We start from the raw sequence: 21,170 nt of genomic DNA, 5'->3' as shown, positions 1-21,170 counted from the left end.
GATATTGCAAACATTCTCTCGGAATCTTTTGCTCACCATTCTGCATCAACCGCATATGATCAAACTTTCCTAAAAGCCAAATCAATAGCTGAAAAATATAAAATAAATTTCAGAACAAAGTCAGTCCTCTCTTATAATGAACCATAATCATATATGAATTAGAAGAATCTTTAAAAAAATCAGCCAATAGTGCACCTGGTCCAGATGGCATATACTACCTAATGTTAAAGAATCTAAATGAGAGAACTCATTACTCTCTCCTAAACCTTTTCAATCAAATATTTGTCACAAATTACTTTCCCATTTTCTGGTGACAGTCTGTAGTTCTACCCATTCCAAAACCAGGAAAAGACCAATCAGACCCTCATAATTATAGACCAATCTCACTACTAGCTGCTTAGGTAAGACTGGAAAAAATGGTACACAGTTGCCTCACCTGGTATCTGGAAACTCAAACTACTATGAACAATGATCAGTTTGGATTTTGTAAAAACAGATTTACCCTAGACCTTATGATAAAGGCTGACGCAAATGTGCGAAATGCATTCATAAAGAATGAACATTTGGTGATGGTGAGCTTAGATAAACCATGTGGCATCATGGCATCCTTCGTGACCTTCATGCCCTATGACTAAGAGGACATTTACCTTCATCAATTCAGAGCTTTCTCGAATATCGAACCTTCCAAGTCCATTATCAAAGTGCACTCTCCAAAATCTCCATACAGGAGGGAGTCCCACAAGGGTCACTTATCTTTATGCCGATGACACACTATTTCTAGTCAATCACAAAATATGTACTGCATTGAAAGAAAACTCCAATTATCAATAAATAAAACATAATCATGATGTTACAGAAATGTTACAGACTATCAACACAGAAAACATATGCTATACACTTCTGCAAGAAGAGAAAACTGCACCCTGATCCTGAATTGCACCTGGGAAATCATGTTATTCCATTAGCTTCCTAGGTTTAATATTAGATAAGAAATTAAACTTCCTGAAACACATACAACATGTACGAACTATTTGTATGAAGAAAATAAATATCCTTAGAATGCTTTCTGCAATGTCATGGGGAGCTGACCGATACTCCCTTCTTCACCTGTATAAAACTATAATCCGATCTAGACTAGACTTTGCTGCACCCGTACATGACTCAGATAGAAAATCAGCATTACAGTCCCTCAATACCATTCAACACAATGCACTTAGAATAGCTCTAGGTGCATTCAAAATGTCTCCAGTCCATTGTCTATATTTTGATGCACATGAACCTCCATTATCCTTTCAGAGACAGATGCTGCTGCTTACGTATGCAGCCAAACTTCGGGGTCTCCCATAACATCCCATCTGGCCTTACTTCTTTAATTTAGGAATTTCTACAGGAATAAACCAAATGAAAATAAACCTGCTGAAATCATATTGAAAGATATTGCACAGAATTGGTGTGTCCCACTAGACAATATCCACCCATACACTGAAGAAATGGAGCCACCATGGTCCACATTCAAACCTTTATACAGAAGAATTGAAGAAAGTTTTTCTGGGCTTGACATGGCCTGCGAGGCAATTATGAATGGAGATCCAAATGTTGGATGTAGCATCCAGATACGGCAAATTTTATAAGATGGGATTCAATGCTACAAAGACTTGTATACCGAGAAAAAGAAGAGATGACTTCACCAAAACTTCATTTTTGAAATACCCAAATAAACAATAAAGCTTTTGTCTCATCTCTCATGATGTTACCTTTTCATTAATAAAATTTTTGCAATATTTTTTATTTTAAATCCCTTTAATTGACTATCAAGCACAAATTGTTTATAGATTTATTATAATTTGTTTATAGACTGTTTCTCTGGTACGCATTCATTTAAAACCCATTATAATTATACCTCAATCAGCATGGTTTCACATAACATGGAACAGTTTTGGTACCAGTTATCAGTGCTATGCGGGGGTATTGCTGTATACACAAATTAATCATTTGCCAACTCAAATATATATACAACCCCAGGGCTCTTTCTTGGTGATTCCCTTTTACTTCTGTGTGTGTGTGTGTGTGTGTGTGTGTGTGTGTGTGTGTGTGTGTGTGTGTGTGTGTGTGTGTGTGTGTGTGTGTGTGTGTGTAACGTGGGGAATTTTTTTTTTTTTTGGCTGGTGCACCATAAGCCTCAGGCTTCCTTGCACTATGTAGCTAATAATATTAATGTTTCTTATGCCGCTGAAATCATTTCTCTAAATATACGTAAGCAATAAAATTATTTAGCCTCTCTTTTTCCAAACTTTTGCATCCAGCCACAGAGGATATGAAAATAACTTAATTCATTATAAATCCCAAATTATATTATGATATAATAAAATAAAATTATGAAAATTTGACTAATTTGAGTTATTACATTTGATTCCAAAAGAAAGTATTATTTTTGTAACTTAATAAAAGATTCCAAAATATGTTTAAAAAGTTGATTTATTTGCATTGATGACAATTTTCTGGTAATCTTTACAATAAAATAATTGCACAGGTGACTTACTAAAGAGATTGATTGCCTATATAATAAACTGTCTTTTTGTTTGATTGTTTTGTAGCATTAATGCATGTCATTTTTTTTATGTTACCTGTAGATGTGGTCAACAGATTATGTTCAAGTACCAATAGAATGCAGCAATAAAATTACTAATGAGGAAACAGATACTAGAGAGACTGAAGAAAAAAATAGCCCACTTTTATCTCCAAATTCATCTTTTGTAAATGATAAAGAGCATATTGAATCAAAGGCTGAGGAAATAGTAAGAAGAATGAGTCTAGCAGGCTCTGAGCATGATGAAGCCCTGTTCAGTGAGGAATTATTACGAAGGGGTTCATTGCATCATGGTACCAAACACACTCTTACAAAAAGTGCATCTGGAAGCTCTATATCAGAGGAAGAGGAAGAAGAAATAGAAGAAAGTATGTGTATGCTCTTATTTTTGTAATGATATGTAATAATTAGTTTGAAATGTTTTTATCTCTCTTGCGTGTAAAGATAGTCTACCAAGTGCCACTTTTCTCAAGCTTTCCATTATGCATTTTAAAGTTCAGATAACTTTTTGATGTTATTAAAATATACATCTTTATAAACCATAGGAAAGGTGCCATAAATCACAATGACTAAAGTGAAAACTAATTTTACTATAGAAACAATAATATAACAGGAGGTTTCATTTCTGACCAAGGGTATGATGTGCAAATTTTTATAGATATAAATGCCAATATTATATAAAAAATATGTAATAGAATATATATTATAACTATTATAATTACTTCAAAAATCCACTCTCACTAAGTGTTATGATTTTTCTTCATTTTTACTGTAATGGCCATGCTACTATGTTTCTTAATAACACTGTCTCTTGGACTCTGACATGCATTAAGAATATCTGGATAAAGGAATCACTAATTGACAGTGGTTGTAATATACTGATGTGATGAAACCTACTTAAAGATGTAACTACTTTCAAGGGTAAAGTGAAGGAATTTTGCCATCATAAAGGTGACAACCATAGTCTTTTTAAATTCCTTTCAGTGGGACTGACTGATGATATTTCCAAATCCAAATTCTGAATGGTAAACATTCTTCCTTTAGGAAGTTATCACAGAAGCTGCTAAGCTTCCAATGCCAATAAAGATATATTGTTCAAGGTTTAGACGAGGTTTAAATGGATATCACATGGAATTATGAGACTAGTAGCAGAGAACAAAAGTGCTTGGAATGATTATAAATTATCAGGGGCACATGGAAAATATAATAAGTACAAACTAATCTGAAATCAGATTACTAAGGGGGACTAAGCAAGATAAGGCAGATTATGAAAGGTCCTTGCTAATTTTAACACTGGGAGGAAGGGAAAAACAACATTGACCCACTGGATATCAGAATAACTGTTGATGATCCCGTTTGGCATGCTGACGAACTAAATATATACTTTACATGCACATATGAGGCAGTTTTAAGGGATAGAAACACCAGAAGTGTACCAAGTTACAACTAAATGATTTTATTATAGCTGTCTATAATAAAATCATTGTCTACAATAATAGCTATCTATAATAACCCCTTTCTTTATTGCTATAACATTGCTGAAGCTAAAAGTAAATAAAGAATTTGGAACTGATGGGATGTATCCAATTATTTTAAAAGAAGCAAATAAACCCTTGGTCATAATTATTAAGTGCAGCCTTGGATCCAAGGAAGGTTCTTAGATTGGAGATGTGCAATATCTCTCCTATTTCAAGATGGATTAAAGGACAACAACATGAGCAATTATAGACCCATAAGCTTGACTCCTGTTCCAGGGAAAATAATGGAATTAAGAAGAGGTTAGAGAAGTACTGCAATATCATCTTAACAGGAATAAAATTATACAGAAATCATAGCATGCAGTTGTTAAAGGAAAATCCTGTCTGACTAATCTGATCAGCTACTGTGATACAAACTGGATGCAAAGAATAATTTTAACATCATATATTTAGATTTCAGTAAAGCTTTTGACAGTGTTCCACACAAAAGCCTGCTGTACAGATTGGAACAGTGTGGCATTATAGGCAAGTTTTTGCTATAAATAAAGGGATGATTGAGTGATAGAAGACAGAGGGTGGTTATAAATGGGCATTTCTCTTCTTGGATTAGTGTTATTAGTGTCCCTCAGGGTTTGTTGCTGGGCCCCCTGTTCAGAATATTTATTAATGATATCTAAGCATGCTGATGATACAAAGGTGGCCAGGCTGGTTAATGATTGGAATCAAAGCATAACACCTCACCATGACCTAAAAAATTAAGCAGATAGGCTGAGAAGTGGTAATTGAGGTTTACCATTGTTGAATGCAACCCCAGAATAACATTAGGTGGAACTGCATTCAAGGTGGTGGAGAACAAAAGAGGCTTAGGGGTAATTGTACAGGCTGATATGAAGTTCTCTGAGCTGTGAAGACAGGGTGCTAGAACACCTCCTGTAGCCTCCCTCAATGATATATATAGGAAATTTGGCAGCAGGGACAAGGAGATGATCTGGAGGCCTCATTTCAAGAAGGATGTAGGGCTGCTGGAACTAGTACAGAGAAGGACAACAAGATTAGTGAATGGAACAAAAGGTTGCTCTTACGAAGAAAGGCTTAAGTTTTGCAAATTACAGTGTCTGGAGACTAGGCACCGGCGAGGTGATCTGATAGAGGTGTATAAAGCCTTGAATGGTTTGAGCATGCTCAATGCCAATGGGATTCTTCCTCTTGCTCAGAGTAATCACCTGAGGGCATAAATTCAGATTGAGGAAAGACAGATATAAGATAGATGTGCAGAAATTTGCCTTTAGCCAGCAGGTAGTTGGTTGGTGGAACAGACTTCCATCCCTTGTTGTGGAAGTTGATAGCCTTAATAAATTTAAGGCTCAGCTTGACAGGTATTTCGAACGAACGGAGGAGTGAAATGGAAGTGGGTTTTTTTTTTTTTTTTTTGTTTTGGCTGATGCTGCATAAGCTTGCTTTCTTGCATCATATGCCTCTACTAATGCTAATGATTATACCATTTAAAAAGGTAGTCATTAGGCCACATCTTGGCTACTTGAATACAGGCCTGAAAACCTCATTTTAAGAAAGATACAGATCTGTTGAATTTGGTGCAACTCAAGCTCTCTCCAGTCACCAGCTGTCAGATTAGAGCAAGATTAATCAAGATTGGCTGGCATAGTAGAGGCAGTAGGCAAAAGACTCAAGCTAATGGGAGTGCTGTGGCTCAGGGGAGAACTGAGGGGAGGCAGTTGCCCTCTGAATCACAGCCTATTAAAATGCACTAATTGCTTGATGTTTGTGGAGCAGTCAGGTACGGGACATAATACTGCCATGGGGGATGTCTTTGTGTGTGCGCGATGCAAGGAGTGTAAGGAAATCAGGCGACAACTCAGCATTGTTATGGGCCTGTATGAGAGCTTGAAGGACAGGGTGGATGCCCTCGAAGCATTAAAAGTGAGGGGCCCATCAAGCTCTCAGCTGCCCACACCAATGCCAGAGCTTGCACTTGGACATCACGCAACACAGCGGCAACCCCCAAGGCAGAATGCGCTGGTCCCAAAGGAACTAGTAGTTGTTGGTGACTCTATTGTCAGGGAAACGGGAAACATGCTTTGTAAAAAGGATAGGTGGAACAGGACCAGGGTATGTCTGCCTGGGGCAAAGGTTGATGACGTTGTAGAGTGGATATCATCTTTTAAGGGCACAAAAGGTGATATATTTGTACACGTTGGCACTAATGATATTAAGAGTAGGAGACCGGCAGAATTACTTAACAAGTACAGGTCACTGTTGAAAAAAATCCGTGAATTAGGGTTGAATTTGAAAGTGTCTGCAATTCTGCCCAGACACGATAGGAGGGAGTATATGATGAGAGCCCTGTCGATCAATTCGGCCCTGGAAGGATTGTGCAAGGCTCAAGGGGTAGAATTTTTTCAGCTTGGTCTGTACTTGTTAACAGGAGAGACAGCTTCTACAGGGATGGGATACACTTAAATAGAAAGGGTGCAAGAATGTTTGCTGATGCTATCGAGGCAGTGTTAGGTGGGTCGGAAAACTGCTAGATTGGGGGGATACAAGGACTAATAGATTAACAGTAGGCACTGGCAGAGGTGAAAGTGATTCTTGCACTGCTTCTATTGGAATGAGCCGCAGCCTGGAAAATAAGATGCAGGATAGTTCAGAAACTGTTGGGAATCATTGGGGTACAAATAAACACATAGGTTGTGTTAGGGTAGCTAAGAAAAAGAACAGGTGCATGTATACTTGCGTGTACACCAATGCTAAGAGTTTAGTAAATAAATTTAATGAATTTGAGGTATTGCTCAAAACATCAAAGGCAGATATTGTGGGGATTTCAGAAATGTGGTGTCACACAGATATAAGGATTGCTGAACTGGAATTTGGGGAGTACAATGTGTACAGAAAGGATAAGAAGGGAGGAATTGTTATGCTGTTAATTAAGAAAAACATAAAATCAAACGAAGTGCATCCAGTTGATATAGATGAACAGTACACTGTTGAGTCAGTTTGGTGTGACATAAGCACTGCGAAAGCGAAAGTAAGAGTAGGAGTGTGTTATAGGCCTAATGACTCAAATGAATACAATGAACAATTGTACAGAGAAATGGAGTGAGCTAGTAGTAAATCAGAATGTCTTATAATGGTCGATTTTAACTTCCCAGAAATTGACTGGAACTTGTGGGTTGGTCACTCACACACTAGTAAGACTTGTTTGGATTTATTGGATGATTGTTTTCTGCAGCAGCATGTTCAAGAGGCAACCAGAGAGAGTAATACTCTTGATCTGGTTATCAGCAGTGATCATTCGTGTATTAAGAATTTGCAGATAAAGGAACCACTAGGTGGCAGTGATCACAGTATACTGACGTGGGATTTACTTAAAGATATAATTACCATCAGGGGTAAAGGAAAGGGTTTTTGCTTCTGTAAAGGTGACTACAGTGGTCTAAGACAGTTTTTAAATTCTATACAGTGGGATCAACTGACGATGTTATCAACAGTAAATTCTATGTGGGAAGCATTCAAGGAATTAATCGTGGATGCTACTAAAAGTTTCATACCTATTAAGAAATATTGTTCAAGGTTTAGGGCTAAATGGTTATCAAATGAACTAATCAGACTCGTGACAGAGAAGTAAAATGCATGGGATGTATATAAATTATCAAGCGACTCAGAAGCCTATGGCAGATATAAGTTAGTCTGTAATCAGGTCACAAAGGAGGCTAGGCAGGCAAAGGCAGATTACAAAAAATCTTTGGCAAAAGATGCTAAGAGAAACAACAACGATTTCTTTACTTATATAAACTCTAAAAGGAAGGGGATGAATCTGATTGGTCCACTTGATGTCGATGGTTCCACTGTTGATCATCCTGCTCAGATAGCAAACAAACTGAATGAGTATTTCGCATCTACATTCACACATGAGGAGTTATTAATGTTTGAAAATGGCAGAAGGTTATCAAATTGTAGCAGGGTGCTTAATGATTTTGTAATAACTGAGAGCAAAGTGGAGGAGAAATTGTTGAAGTTAAACATAAGAAAGGCACCTGGGGTGGATGGGATCTATCGAGTTATATTAAAGGAGGTGGCAAAACAACTAAGCAAACTCTTAGCCATAATTATGAGAGCATCCTTGGACTCAGGGGAGGTCCCCATAGACTGGAGATGTGCAAATGTATCCCAAATTCACAAAGGGGGATCGAAGGGTGACACGAGTAATTACAGACCAGTTAGTTTAACTTCTGTTCCAGGTAAAATAATGGAGTCACTGGTTAAAGATGCATTGCAGGATCATCTAGACAAGACTGCAGCAATAATTCAGACACAGAATGGGTTTGTTAAGGGAAAGTCTTGTCTGACAAATTTGATAGGATATTATGATGTGATTACAAAGGAACTGGATGCAAAAAATAATTTTGATATCATATATTTGGATTTCGGGAAAGCTTTTGACACTGTTGCACATGGAAGACTATCATACAAATTTGAGCAGAATGGAATTAAGGGTAAGTTGCTACAATGGATAAAAGGATGGTTGAGTGGGAGAAGACAGAGGGTGGTAATTAATGGGTGCTGCTCTTCGTGGACTAATATTATTAGTGGAGTCCCACAGGGTTCGGTGTTCGGTCCACTGTTGTTTTGTATATTTATCAATGATATTGATGAAGTTATATCAGGCTTACTGTCAAAGTTTGCAGATGATACAACGGTTGGCTGGGTTGTTAATGACAGTAATGGTTGTGTGCTACTGCAACAGGATCTAGATAATTTGGGCAGATGGGCTAAGAAGTGACAACTGAAGTTTAACCTTGACAAATGCAAAGTACTGCATATTGGTAGAAGTAATCCCAGAGAAATGTTCCAACTGTGTGGTACTACACTTAAGATGGTAGAAAATGAAAAAGACTTGGGAGTAATTGTGCAGTCAGATATGAAGTTTTCTGAGCAATGCAAACAGGCTGCCAGGGCAGGTCATGGGGTTTTGTCAATGATATATAGGAATTTTGCTAGCAGGGAAAAGGAGGTGATTGTCCCTCTGTATAAGGCAATGGTCAGGCCACGCCTCCTTGAATACTGCGTACAGGTCTGGAGGCCTCATTTTAAGAAGGATGTAGATTAGCTTGAGCGTGTACAGAGAAGGGCAACAAGATTGGTGAGGGGAATGAAGGGATCCTCTTACCAAGAGAGGATTAAGTTCTGCAAATTGCAGTGGCTGGAGATTAGGCACTTGCACGGTAATCTGAGGTGTATAAGGCGTTAATGGGTTGAGCAAGCTGAATTCTGATGGGATCCTTCCACTTGTTCGGATTACGAACCTAAGGGGGCATAAATTCAAATTAAGAAAAGACAGATGTAGAATAGATGTGCGGTAATTTGCCTTTAGCCAGCAGGTGGTTAATTGCTGTAACAAACTTCCACCTGTCGTTGTGGAAGTAATAGGTTAAATAAATTTAAGGAGGAACTGGACACAAATTTGGAGGGAATGGTGTGATTTTTTTTTTTTTTTTTTTTTCAGCCGATGCTGCATTAGCTCATACACTTGCTTTCTTGCATCACATGCCACTACTACTATTACTATTACTGGCTAAAGGTAAATTTCTACACATCTATTCTACAACTGTCTTTCCTCAATTTGAATATATGCCCCCTCAGATTCTTAATCTGAGTAAGAGGAAGAATCCCATCAGCATTGAGCCTGCTCAAACCATTCAAGGCCTTATACACCTCAATCAGATCACCTCACAGCTGCCTAGTCTCCAAATGCTGCAATTTGTAGAACTCAAGCCTTTCTTCTTTAGAGCACCCCCTTTTTGCTCTTATCAATCTTGTTGCCTTTCTCTCATTTACTCATTCTAGTAACTTACATCCTTTCTAAAATGAGGCCTCCAGAGCTGTATGCAGTACTCAAGGTGTGGCCTGACCACTGCCTTATACAAGGGGATAATCACCTCCTGGATACAAAATTCTTATATATGACAAGCCTCCATGACCTACTCTGGCAGCCCGTGTCCACTGATCAGAGAACTTCATATCTGACTGCACAACTACCCTGAGGTCTTTTTCATTCTCCACTTCCCTCAGTACCACACAGTTGGTACATTTCTCTTCGGTTAATGCTACTCATATACAGTACTTTGCATTTGCCAATGTTAAACATCAGTTGCCACTTCTCAGCTCATCTGCATAACTTTTCTAGATCCTGTTGCAGTAGCATATTGTCTTTACTGTCAACCCTGTCAACTTTTGTATCATCTGGAAACTTGGACAGTAAGCCTGAAATACCTTCATCGATATCATTGATAAATACACAAAACAACAATGTGCCCAGCACCGAAATCTGGGGGACTCTACTAATAACATTATTCCACATAGAGCAATGTCCATTTATTACCAATCTCTGCCATCTCCCACTTAACCATCCCTTTATCCATTGTAGCAATTTGCCCTTAATGCCATACCATTCCAATTTGTACAGCAGTCTTACATGTGCAACAGTATCAAAAGCTTTCCTGAAATCCAAGTATATGGCATATACGAAATATATGTAAGGAAAGATGGACACTAAGGTGGCAAACGTATATTCATAACAAACTCCTTGAAATTAAACCTGTACCGCAATTATAGGCCTCCAATTTCTGCACAAACAGACAAGAAGAGATAGTTATGGCCAGAGCCCGAATAGGCCACACTCATTTGACCCATCTATTCCTGTAATCAGGTAATGATACTCCACAGTAATCATATTGCCACAGGCCACTCACAATAAAACACATTCTCCTGGAATGCTCCTTGTATAACAGTTCTTATCTAATTTCATTCACTTCTCTCTCAAACTTACAGGAATTGTCACTTAGCCATATCATAGGTGAAAATTCAACCCTGACGAAATTTTTCTTTTTTCTGAAACGAATAGGTTTATGTAACAATTTCTATCTGCTTGCATAGAATAAAAATAAAACTAATATTAAATACTATGATAGGTGCAATATGGCCTAAGTAGCCTTTGCACCAGAAAAATCTAAACACAACAACAACATCCAAGTATATGATATCAAAATTATTTTTTGCACCCAGATCCTTTGTGACAACATCATAGTATCCAGTCAAATTTGTCTGACTAGACCTTCCCTTAACAAACCCATGCCGTGTCTGAACTATTACTTCAGTCTTGTCTAGATCATTCTGCAGTGCTTGTTTAACCAGTGACTCCATTATTTTCTCCGGAACAGAAGTTAAACTAACAGGTCTATAATTATTTGTGTCACCCTTTGAACACCTTTGTGAACTGGGGATACATTTACACATCTCCAATCCATGGGGACCTCCCCTGAATCTAAGGATGCTCTCATAATTATGGCTAAGGGTTTGCTAACTTCCCTCACTGCCTCCTTCAATATAACTGGATAGTTCCATCCACCCAAGTGCCTTTTTTATGTTTAACTCCAATTTCTCCTGTACTTTACTCTCTGTTATTACAAAATTTATTTATTTATTTTTTTATGAAAACCCGAAACATGAGAGGTATTAGAACCTATAGTACTTAATACTGTGCTTGGGTTGGAAGATGAGAAGATGAAAGAAGATATTTGTTGACATTAGACTTGAACTTCTGTAGACTGTAATTTTCAGGAAATACGTGTGAAGGAAGGTTGTTCCTTCACAAACAGCAGTTGAATGAATGAACAAACGAGGAAGATGAAAAGTTGGTTCTGTGAGTTTGAAGTTGGACAGTAAATGGATTTTGGCTGGTGGCGGCACGTGTTCAGATTGTTTTGAAAGAGAGAGCGGGAATTATAGAAGCCAATTCAGAAGAACGACGCCCATTGAAGTAACTGTAGAAAAAGGCATGCAGCAGAAACAGTACATCTATGAGACAGTGAGTGGAGAGACTCTGTTAGAGAGGAGTCATTAATTAACCTATCTGCCCTCTTCTAAATGGAATCTAGAAGCCTACGAGAGGTTTTGGGGGCACCGCCCCAAATGTGGGAACAATATTCCATGGTAGGGCGGATTTGCGATTTGTACAGAGTGAGCAGCTGTTTGGAAGAAAAGTAACGCAGAGAACGAAAGAGAAAACCAAGTTTTTTAGATGCAGAGGAAGAAATATTTGTAATGTGCTTATGCCAAGAGAGAGAGAGAGATTAGAAGTCAGGGTAATCCCCAAAAAAGATATATCATTTTGCCTAGAAATTGGAGTGTCACCAAAGATAAGTATAGGAGCAGAAGAATCCTTTTTTGTGAGATATAACACAAGACTGAGTTTTAGAAAGAATGAAATCAACTAAGTTGTCTTTGCTCCACTGGAGAATTACCTGGAGATTGGCATTTAAGGAATTGGTAGCGGATATTTGCACAGTTGAAGCTGATTGAGCAGGGCAAGATTTCTCAAAATGGAAAATGGAATGCAATGTGCTATCATCGGCAAAACTATGGATAGGATTTCCAGTCAGTGGAAGCAGATCATTATTATAGAAGAGGAAAAGAGTGGGGGAAAGAACAGAACTTTGGGGAACACCAGCATTAGTGGAGAAGTTAGAAGACATAGCCATCTACCATCACCGTCAGTGAGCGATCAGAAAAAACTGGATAACCAATTACAAAAAACATTTAGAAAACCATGAAATGGAAGCTTGTTTAGAAGACCTTTATGCCAAACACAATTGAAAGCCTTTGAGATGTCAAGAGAAACTGCTTGCGTTTTACCAAACCTTTCCATTGAACTTGTCTAATGGGCATAAGCCAGAATATTACCAGTGGATCGACACTGACGGAATCCATACTGGTGATCATTGATCAGATAGAAGATTTATAGATAGTTTAAGAGTTGGTGGTTAATAGATTTCTCCATTACTTTAGAAAGAGTTGAAGTAATTGCAATGAGACGATAATTTGACGGGAGGGATTTGTCACCCTGTTTAGGAACTGGCTGGATATGAGCAAATTTCCAAGCAGAAGGAAAAACACTTTGGAAAGTCTCTGACAGGGAATATCGGAATGGACATATGCACAAGTACCACCTTTGAGGCAAAAGAAATCGTACATCGAATAGTTTGGGCAAGTGAGATGAGCAGTAGTAGAATCAACCGATAACTGATATTCTGTTAGAAAAAGTACATGGGGTTTGGCAGACTGCAAGTGGAAATGGACATCGTTGAGATTAGAATTGAGACGACGTATATCTCGCAAATGAAATAGGAGGGAGGAATGTTTGGGAGGTTTAGATCTTTTCGCAGATAAGCTTACTCTATTAGTTCAACAATTCATGGTGCATTCAATACTAAGAAAAAGTGGGGGGGACATGCTGTAGGAAGTAATGAAATGTTTGGAAAGGTGTACACATGATAAGAATATACCCAGATCCTTGACATAATATGGCCTCGACAGAGCCCCCCCCACATACACACTACTGGGACTCCCTCCAGTCACTATCTGGAAGAGTAGAGGTAGCAAGATTATACACTAGCTGATTCAGAAGCCTCCTAAAGAATTAGCAGTAGGTTCGATCTGGTGTACTAACTAGCGGCCGGCCTGCGAACACCATTCTAGAGCTGTACCCTCGAAATGTAAGGAAGATTGGATCTCTCCATGATGTTCATCATAACCTCAAAAGTCATCAGTCATACCGCATGATGGAAGAGGTGGGGAAGGATTGACTGGAACTTAGCTGTGGATACTAAACATGGGTTTCACCACTTCAAACCTCCAATAAGCAAAGTGGTGGTATTGCACCGGTTGATGAGAGTCATCATACCACCTAGTATTGCCTGGTAACACAGAGGGGTGGCATTCTTCTATGTTATGTGGGTGCCCCACCTCGACCCGTGCTTACGTTGGTTCACTCCTGGGTTGTCACCCACCATGTGCTTGTGCATGGAGGTTATACCCAGGATTACTAACAGTCCCACCATCGTGAAGGTGCAAGCAGAGGATTTAGATTTCACAGACCGTCCGGACTTCACCGAAATTGAGTCCACTTGACTTGAATGTCACCCGAATATCATTTCCATCAGCGTTTTATACTCCCAGTTAGCAAGTACAGTTTGTCTGGCATATCTGAGAGAATGTCTGTGACAACCTCAGGGACCAAAGTCCAAGCTCCCTGTTAGAGTTTAGTATACTTCTGTCCTCCCCTTCCTTACAGAATTCTTCATGTGTGAATGTAGATGCAAAGTACTCATTCAGTTTGTCAGCTGTCTGAGCAGAATCATCAACAGTCGAATCACCAACATCAAGTGGACCAATCTGATTCATCTCTGTCGTTCTGGAATTTACATAAGTAAAGAAGTCTGTGTTGTTTTTCTTTGCATTTTTTGCCAAGGATTTCTCGTAATCAGCCTTCGCTTGCCTAACCTTTGTGACTTGTTTACAGCCTAGCTTCTATCTGCCATAATCTTCTCTGTCACCTTATAATTTATATGCATCCCCATACATTTTTCTTCTTTGCGACAAGCCTCATTAGGTCAAAATTCATCCATTTAGGTCTAAATCTTGAACAGTATTTCTTAGTGTGTATGAAAAGCCTGGTAGCTTCCAAGATTAATTCCTTGAAGGCTTCCTATTTAGAATTCGCTGTTTTTAACATCATCAGTTGAGCCCACTATACAGAATTTAAAAACTGTCTGAGACCACTCTAGTCACCGTTACAAAAGCAAAAATCCTTCCCTTTACCCTTGATGGTTGTTACATCTTTAAGTAAATCCTGCATAAGTACACATAATCTCGGTCATCTTTAGTGGTTCCTATATCTGCAAATTCTTAATGCATGAATAATCCCCTGCTGGTAATCAGCTCAAGAGTATTACTCTCTCTGGTTGCCCCTCAAATCGGATACTATGATGTGGTTACAAAGGAACTGGATGCAAAAAATAATTTTAATATCATATACTTGGATTTCGGGAAAGCTTGAGTACTAACCCAATTAATCCACTACCCAACTAAATCCAGTTGGCACCACTGCTACCACTCCATATCACAGTCAATAGCTTTGAAGAAATTCTCTCCCAGAGCTGAAAAGAATAAGATGGGTACTGCATATCAACAGATAAACTATGAGCTCAGCCTTAACTGGTTAAAAATGTGTTGTCAACTGCTTGTATATAGTCAAACGACAAAAAACTGATTTGTGTTTAAACCTAACACCATTGTTTCCATTACTTCACTCACCAAGTGTTCAGGCCTTGAGCAGACTATCTCCATTCAGAAATGCTTAAAAAAAAAAATGCAGCTGGTTCTTCTAAAAGCCATTTAAAGACTAGAAAACAGATCTAATTGCATTCTTTGGTGGTGAATTGGTAATCATATGCCTCAGGGAACACTGTTACCCAGTGCATGCTATGGGAAGAGGGGAAAAAAAGGAAAATGACTAATACAGCTTACCGGTACCAACAAACCTATCTATACTAAAGTCATTCATCAATGAGATCAATAAGCTCTCAGACAAATGTAACCATTCTACCAAAACAGTCCATATCAGATTGAGCCCATTTCATTGCTTACCTTGAGTAGATATAAATAAGTCTATATCAATTCTCTTGAACACTGGACCATCTAAGATACTCTCCTTTTTGCGAAAAATATTGTAAGCTTCTAAGCAAAGTGAACTGACTCCAAATCAGTTGGACATAGATGATAAAAACCAGTCAGATGGTGCACTACTTGAAATATATGCTGATGGTGATATGGACACTGGGGACAAAGATCCTTCTCAAATTCAGAATTATAAACCGATATCGTTGACAACGTGTTTGGGCAAAATATTTGAAAGAATGGAGCATAAGAGGCTCACCTGGATTCTAGATTCCCAACACCTACTTTCTGATCACCAATATGCCTTCCATAAAAACAGATCCACCTGGATATTTATAAAGTATTTGACACCACATGGCATCATGGTATTACTAAAGATATGTATCAGTTTGGACTGACAGGCTATCTCCCTTTAATAATTCAGAATTTTTTAAAATTATGTACATTTCAAGTCCAATATAAAAACATGCTATCAGCATTTCACATTCAAAGAGAGGGTGTCCCACGGTGCTCAATATTTTCATACCAACTTAGAAATATTGTTCAAAATTTAAGCCTAAATAGATGTCAGATGAACTAATTAGACAATGTGACAGAGAAGAAAAATGCATGGGATACATATAAAATAACAGGTGACACAGAAGCCTATGATAGATATAAGCTGGTCTGTAACTAAGTCACAAAGGAGGTTAGGCAGGCAAAGGCAGATTATGAGAAATCTTTGGCAAAGAGTTCTTTATTTATGTAAACTCTAGAAGGAAGAGGATGAATCAGATTGGTCCACTTGATATCGAAGCTGTTAATCCTGCTAAGGAAGCTAACAAACTAAATGAATATTTTGCATCTACATTCATACATGAGGAGTTATTCAGTGAGGGGAATACCACAGGTGTATTAAACTCTGGCAGTAAGCTAGGGTGCCTCTGTAGCCAGGTGGGCAGGAGCGGCAGTGCGTAGCACATGCTTCTTGATTAGAACAGGGTTCGAGCCGGTGACCACCAAATACAGAGGATGCGGAAAGGTCAGGGAATGATCACTGCATATCCCCAGAGCAATATGGCCTTAGTTCCTAATGCTCCTAAAAACCAAATAACAACAACAGTAAGCTAGATAATCTTGTAATAAATGAGAGTAAAGTGGAGGAGAAATTTTGAAGATAAACATAAGAAAGGCACCTGGGGTGGATGGAATTTATCCAATTATATTAAAGGATGCAGCAAAGGAAGTAAGTAAACCCTTAGCTATAATTATGAAAGCTTCCCTGGACTCAGGGAAGGTACCCATGGACTGGAGATTTGCAAATGTGACCCCAATCCACAAAGGAGGATCACAGTGAGATACAGGTAATTACAGACCTGTTAGTTTACCTTCTGTTCCAGGGAAATTAATGGAGGCACTGGTTAAAGAAGCATTGCAGGATCATCTAGACAAGACTTCAGTTATAGCTCGGACACGGCATGGATTATATAAGGGGAAGTCTTGTCTGATCGATTTGATTGGATACTATGATGTAGGCACAAAGGAACTGGATGCAAAGAATAACTTTGATATCATATATTTGGATCTTAGAAAGGCCTTTGATACTGTTGCACGTGGAAGTGTGCTGCACAAGTTGGAGCAGTGTGGCATTGGAGGCAAATTGCTGCTATGGATAAAGGGATGGTTGAGTAGGAGAAGACAGAGTGTGGTAATCAATGGACACTGCTCTTCGTGGACTAATGTTATTAGTGGAGTCCCTCAGGGTTCAGTGTTGGGTCCATTGTTGTTTTCTGTATTTATAAATGATATTGATGATGGTATATCAGGCTTAATGACCAAGTTTGCAGACGGTTAGCAGGGTTGTTAATGACACTAATGACAGTATACTGCTGCAACAGCACCTAGAAAAGTTGAGCAGATGGACTGAGAAGTGACAAATGAAGTTTAACGTTGACAAATGTAAAGTACTACATATGGCAAGCAGTAACCCCAGAGTAACGTATCAACTGTGTGTGTGTACTACACTGACAGGGGTAATTGTGCAGGCAGATATAAAGTTTTCTGAGCAGTGCAGATCATCTGCAAGAGTACCTCATGTTGTCTTGTCAATGATATACAGGAATTTTTCTAGCAGGGATAAGGAGGTGATTATCCCCTTGTATAAGGCAATGGTGAGACCACACCTTGAGTACTGTATAAAGGTCTGGTGGCCTCATTTTAAGAAGGATGTAGAGCTGTTGGAACAAATACAGAGAAGGCTATTTGAGAACAAATACAGAGAAGATTAGTTAACGGAACAAAGGGTTGCTCTTACGAAGAAAGGCTTAATTTTTGCAAATTGCAGTGTCTGGAGACTAGGCACCTGCAAGGTAATCCGATTGAGGTGTATAAAGCCTAGAGAGGGCATAAATTCAAATTGAGGAAAGACGGTTGTAGGATAGATGTGCGGAAGTTTTCCTTTAGCCATGGGATGGTTGGTTGCTGGAACAAAATTCCATCTGTCGTTGCAGAAGTTGATAGCTTAAATAGATTCAAGGCAGAACTTGACAAACATTTGGAGCGAGTGGATGGGTGAAATAAGGTGGGGTTTTTTTTTTTTTTTTTGCTAATGCTATATAAGCTTGCTTTCTTGCATCATGTGCCTATGCTAATGCTAATTATTAACATCCTGTACTTCATTAATTTAAAAGCTTTATGCAACAGCCTGTGAATCTCAATTGAATTATAAGCAAAAATGACTATAAGCATCTTTGGACTACTGCCACACCAGTGTGTTCAAGGTAGACTGCTGCACATTTGCACAAGTTTGGGTAAAGAATAATGCTTTATTCTTTACCGAAGTGTTTATGTTTTTTTTTGTTTTTTTTTTCTTTTATTGAAGTCACCCAGTTTCCAACACCATAGCAATAGTATTTGCCATATAGTTCAAGGAATTGCACTATATGGTTCCTTCAAAAAAAACCACCAAGTAGATAAGAAAACACAAATTATATGCTTCCCTTCCTCCCACAAGTAACTATCCAATTGACCTTTGAATTTATTCAAACTGTCAGCCTCAATTACCTGTGAGGGAAACTTGTTCCCTCAATCAGCAATTTGCTGGCTAAAATAAACTTCCTAAAATCTAATCTAAACCTCAAGCCCTGTAATTTGAATTTGATCCCTAATTCTGGAATACCTTATTACAGTGAGAATTCCACCTTCATTCATTTTACTAATCCTTCTCAGAGCATTGTAAACTTGGGAACCAGGTCACCTCTGAGGTGTCTGGTTGCCAATCTCTGTAGCCACATAATCCTTTGGTCCTTGAGGTTGTCACAGACATTCTCTCAGATATGCCAGACAAGCTGTTCTTGCTACCTGGGAGTCTAAAACGCTGATGGAACTGATATTCGGGTGACACTCAAGTCAAAGTGGACCCAATTTCGGCGAAGTCCGGACGGTCTATGACAGCCAAATCCTCTGCTCGCACCTTCACGATGGTGGGACTGTTAGTAATCCTGGGTATAACCTTCATGCTCAAGTACATGGTGGGTGACCACCCAGGTGTGAACCAACGTAAGCAGGGGTCGAGGTGTGGCGCCCACACCACATGGAGGAACGCAGCCCCTCTATGTTACCAGGCAGTACTAGGTGGTAGATGACTCTCATCAACCGGTGAAATACCACCACTTTGCTTATTGGAGGCTTGAAGTGGTGGAACCCATGTTTAGTCTCTAGAGCTAAGTTCCGGCCAACCCTTCCCTATCTCTTCCATCATGCAGTATGATTGATGATTTTTGAGGTTATGATGAATGTCGTGGCGAGATCCAATATTCCTTACATTTCGAGGGTACAGCTCTAAAACGGTGTTTGCAGGCCGGCCGCTAGTTAGCACACCGGACTGAACCTATTGGTAACTCTCTAGGAAGCTTCCGGATCAGCTAGTGTATAATCTTGCTACCTCTACTCTGCCAGATAGTGACTGGAGGGAGTCCGAGTAGTGTGTATGCGGGGAGCATTGTCGAGGCCACGTTATGTCAAGGATCTGGGTATATTCTTACCACATGTATGCCATAGCCAAAAATTTCATTACTTCATACAGCATGTCCCACCCACTTTTTCTTAATATTGAATACACCATGAATTGTCAAAATAGTAGAGCAAGCTTATCTGCGAAAAGATCTAAACCTCCCAAGGACTTCCTAATTCATTTCACAAATATACGATGTCCATTTCAACGAAATCTCAACGATGTCCATTTCCACTTGCAGTCTTCCAAACCCCATGTACTTTTTCTGACTGAATCTCAGTTATCAGTTGATTCAACTACTGCTCATCTCAGATGTCCAAATTATTTGCTGTATGATTCTTTCGCCTCAAAGGTGGTACTTGTGCATATGTCCGTTCTGATATTCCCTGTCAGAGACTTGGCAATTTGGAATCTCCTCTCTTTGATCTTCTCTGGCTTAAAATCTCTCTGCCTCATTGTGTAAAATTCATCTGTTGTTGCTACCGTTCTCCTAACTCCACTAATCACTTGGAGCTCTTTGACTTCCTCTCTTTGCAACTTGACTTTCTCCAGTCCAACTTTCCTAACAGTGAGGTAATTTTCCTTGGTGATTTTAACGTTCACAACTCCAGCTGGCTTCCGTTTTCTAGTCACACCGACCCAGCAGGTCGAGATGCTGATGCTTTTGCAATTACTAATGACCTAGCACAGATTGTTCATTTACCTACAAGAATACCGGACAATCCTAATCATACAGCCAATACGCTTGATCTTTTTTTCACAAACAACCCTTCTAAGTACAAGGTTGAAGTGAGAGGTCCTTTAGGCACTTCAGATCACAACTTGGTGATTGTCTCTTCTCCAATGGAACCTTTATCTCATGGCTATTCCCAACCTCGTATTGTTTGGCATTACAAGAATGCAAAATGGGATGACCTGCGTGACTTCTTTTCTTCTTTTCCTTGGTCTGATTACTGTTTCAAAACTTCTGATGTCAACGTTTGCTCAGATCGTGTCAGTGAAATTATTCTTGCAGGAATGGAATCCTTTATCCCACACTCCACTTTAAAATCTCGTCCTTTATCTAAACCTTGGTTTTCCAATAAATGTGCTAAGGCTGTCCAAGAGAACGTTGCATATCATAATTGGCTTGTTTCTAATTCTTCAGTTTCATTTTCTGCCTACACCAAAGCTCGCAACAATTGTAAAGCAGTTATTAATCAGTCCAAACTAGAGTTTGAACAGGCTAAGAGTAGAAAACTTGCTTCTTGCCCTAATGGTAGCCGAGCATTCTGGTCTCTTGCCAAAGCCATTGGCCGCAACTTTTGCCCATCTCTACTCCCACCTCTGTCCAAACCAGATGGTTCTGTTGTCACTTCAGCCAAGGATAAAGCTGACCTTCTAGCATCCCATTTTTCTTCGAGCTCATGTATTAATGATTGGTAAAACACCTCCCACCATTCCTAACACGCTCCATTCAATGCCTCCTGTGGTCTTCCGTCAAAAGGATATCAGATGGATTTTGATGAAACTTGATGCTAAGAAAGCTCCAGGTCCTGATGGTATTTCTCCACTTGTTCTCAAAACCTGTGCTCCTGAACTT

General features: G+C 39.0%; 1 protein-coding gene across 3 annotated transcripts in view; it reads left to right on the top strand.

Moving 5' to 3' along the window:
* The window catches only part of bchs (WD repeat and FYVE domain containing 3 bchs), a 1,877,108-nt gene that overhangs the window by 1,745,219 nt on the left and 110,719 nt on the right, over nt 1–21,170 (top strand). For all 3 annotated transcript variants that reach the window (XM_090389621.1, XM_090389619.1, XM_090389620.1), the window contains exon 66: nt 2,631–2,955. In XM_090389621.1, the coding sequence (XP_090245747.1) occupies nt 2,631–2,955 (325 nt within the window). The remainder of the gene's footprint in view (nt 1–2,630; nt 2,956–21,170) is intronic.

This window comes from Mastigoproctus giganteus, chromosome 2 (genome assembly GCF_048544385.1).
Source record: "Mastigoproctus giganteus isolate SK-2022 chromosome 2, ASM4854438v1, whole genome shotgun sequence".
Lineage (NCBI taxonomy): Eukaryota > Metazoa > Arthropoda > Arachnida > Uropygi > Thelyphonidae > Mastigoproctus > Mastigoproctus giganteus.
This window is presented reverse-complemented; position numbering and strand designations above follow the sequence as displayed.